This window comes from Hemicordylus capensis, chromosome 6 (assembly GCF_027244095.1).
Source record: "Hemicordylus capensis ecotype Gifberg chromosome 6, rHemCap1.1.pri, whole genome shotgun sequence".
NCBI classification, from domain to species: domain Eukaryota; kingdom Metazoa; phylum Chordata; class Lepidosauria; order Squamata; family Cordylidae; genus Hemicordylus; species Hemicordylus capensis.
In genome coordinates, this window is record NC_069662.1 from 29,913,242 (window position 1) to 29,914,986 (window position 1,745).

Sequence of the window (1,745 nt, forward strand, 5' to 3'; positions counted from 1 at the left end):
CATAGATTGTATGTGCATTGAACATTACGTATGAATAGGGGGTATGTGTGTGTTTTAGCCAAAATGGTTTTAACCAATTTGTTCAGAAACTTTCATCATTGTCACTTTGGGTGATGAACCAAGTCATAAATAAAAGGTATTCCTCTTTCACAGATTCTTCTAAATCTTCACAAATTAAGGCAACTTCCTACTTGTGCATAGTAACAAAACCTGAGTTTTCACAGTTAACGACATCCTTTCTTTCTGAGAACATTACGAAGTGCTGCCTGCATGTCCTTGTTCTTGAAGCTGTAGATCAGAGGGTTCAGCAAAGGAGTGATGATGGTGTACAACACAGAGATGAGGCGATCCTGCTCCATAGAGTGACTGGAAGAAGGACGCATGTAGGTAAAGATAGCTGTGCTGTAGAAGATGCTAACCACAGTGAGATGTGAGGCACAAGTGGAGAATGTCTTGATTCTACCCTGAACTGTATGGATTTTGAGCACAGATGAGACAATGAGGATGTAGGAGAGGACGATTAAGGAGACTGTGATGGTCATTATGCTCCCAGAGACTATGAAAGTCACTAGCTCAGCGAGGGAGGTATCAGAGCAGGAGAGATGCAGGACAGGTGGGATGTCACAAAAGAAATGCACTATCTGATTAGAACCACAGAAGTTCAGGGAGAAGACAAACGTGGTGTTGACCATGGCGTTGATATTCCCAATAGCCCAGGATGCTGCCAGAAGCCACCTGCACACAGGCTGGCTCATCAGCAAGGTGTAGTGCAATGGGCGGCAGATGGCAGCATAGCGATCATAGGCCATGACAGAGAGTAGAACACCTTCTGTGGCTGCTGTGGTCAGAAAGAAATACATTTGGAGCATGCAGCCAGCAAAAGAGATTGTCTTCTTCTTGGACAGGAGGTCCCACAGCATCTTTGGCATGGTGGTAGTGATGTAGCAGATCTCAGTAAATGATAGATTGCTCAGCAAGAAGTACATGGGGGTGTGGAGGTGCTGGTCTACCTGTACCAACCTGATGATGGCCAGATTCCCAGCCAAGGTGAGCATATAGATCAAAAGCCCTGTAGCAAAAAGGAGAGTCTGGAGTTTAGGGTCATCTGACAGTCCCAAGAAAATGAATTCTTTCAGGCTGGTTTGGTTCTCTCTTTCCATGTTGCCAATGAATTCTATCTGCAGACCAACCTCATGGACCATCTCAGCAGTCTTCCATCACTGCTGGAAGAGCTGTACACATCACATGCAGGATCTGTGAGAGTCAGGAGGGAAAAAATGCTTAACATAGGAATTCAGGAAGCTGATTTATACAGTAGCTCAGTCTCGTCTACACTGACTGGCAGTGGCTCTTCAGGGTTTCAGGCAGGGGTTTCTTGCAGCCCTACCCAGAGATGCCAGGGAGTGAACCTGGGACTTCCTGCATGCAGGCATTCAGATGCTCTTCCATGGACATATTGGCCCATCTTCTAAGGGGACTATCTTACAGCATTAACTTGTAGTCACTCATACAAATGCAAACCTCTTTGCTGTTTAGCAAAGAGGAGAATTCATGCTTTTGTCGTTTCCTAACTAGAGGGAATAAGTGTCAAGGCACATTACATAGGACTTAAGGCTCTGAAACAACTATTGATGTGATAGTGACTGGCATAAATGTGCATCTCAAATAAATATTTATTTGGAGGGTTCCATAGATGAACTTTGCTTATGTGGAAGACTGACTGAGCACTTACAGGAGGTCTCAAT

At 44.7% G+C, this 1,745-nt stretch overlaps 1 protein-coding gene across 1 annotated transcript; it reads right to left on the reverse strand.

Moving 5' to 3' along the window:
• Positions 1 to 224: 224 nt before the first annotated feature.
• Positions 225 to 1,202, reverse strand: LOC128331062 (olfactory receptor 5F1-like). The gene has a single exon (XM_053264425.1). It carries the CDS (start codon positions 1,200 to 1,202, stop codon positions 225 to 227), a length of 978 nt encoding a protein of 325 aa, XP_053120400.1.
• Between the last annotated feature and the right edge of the window lie 543 nt (positions 1,203 to 1,745).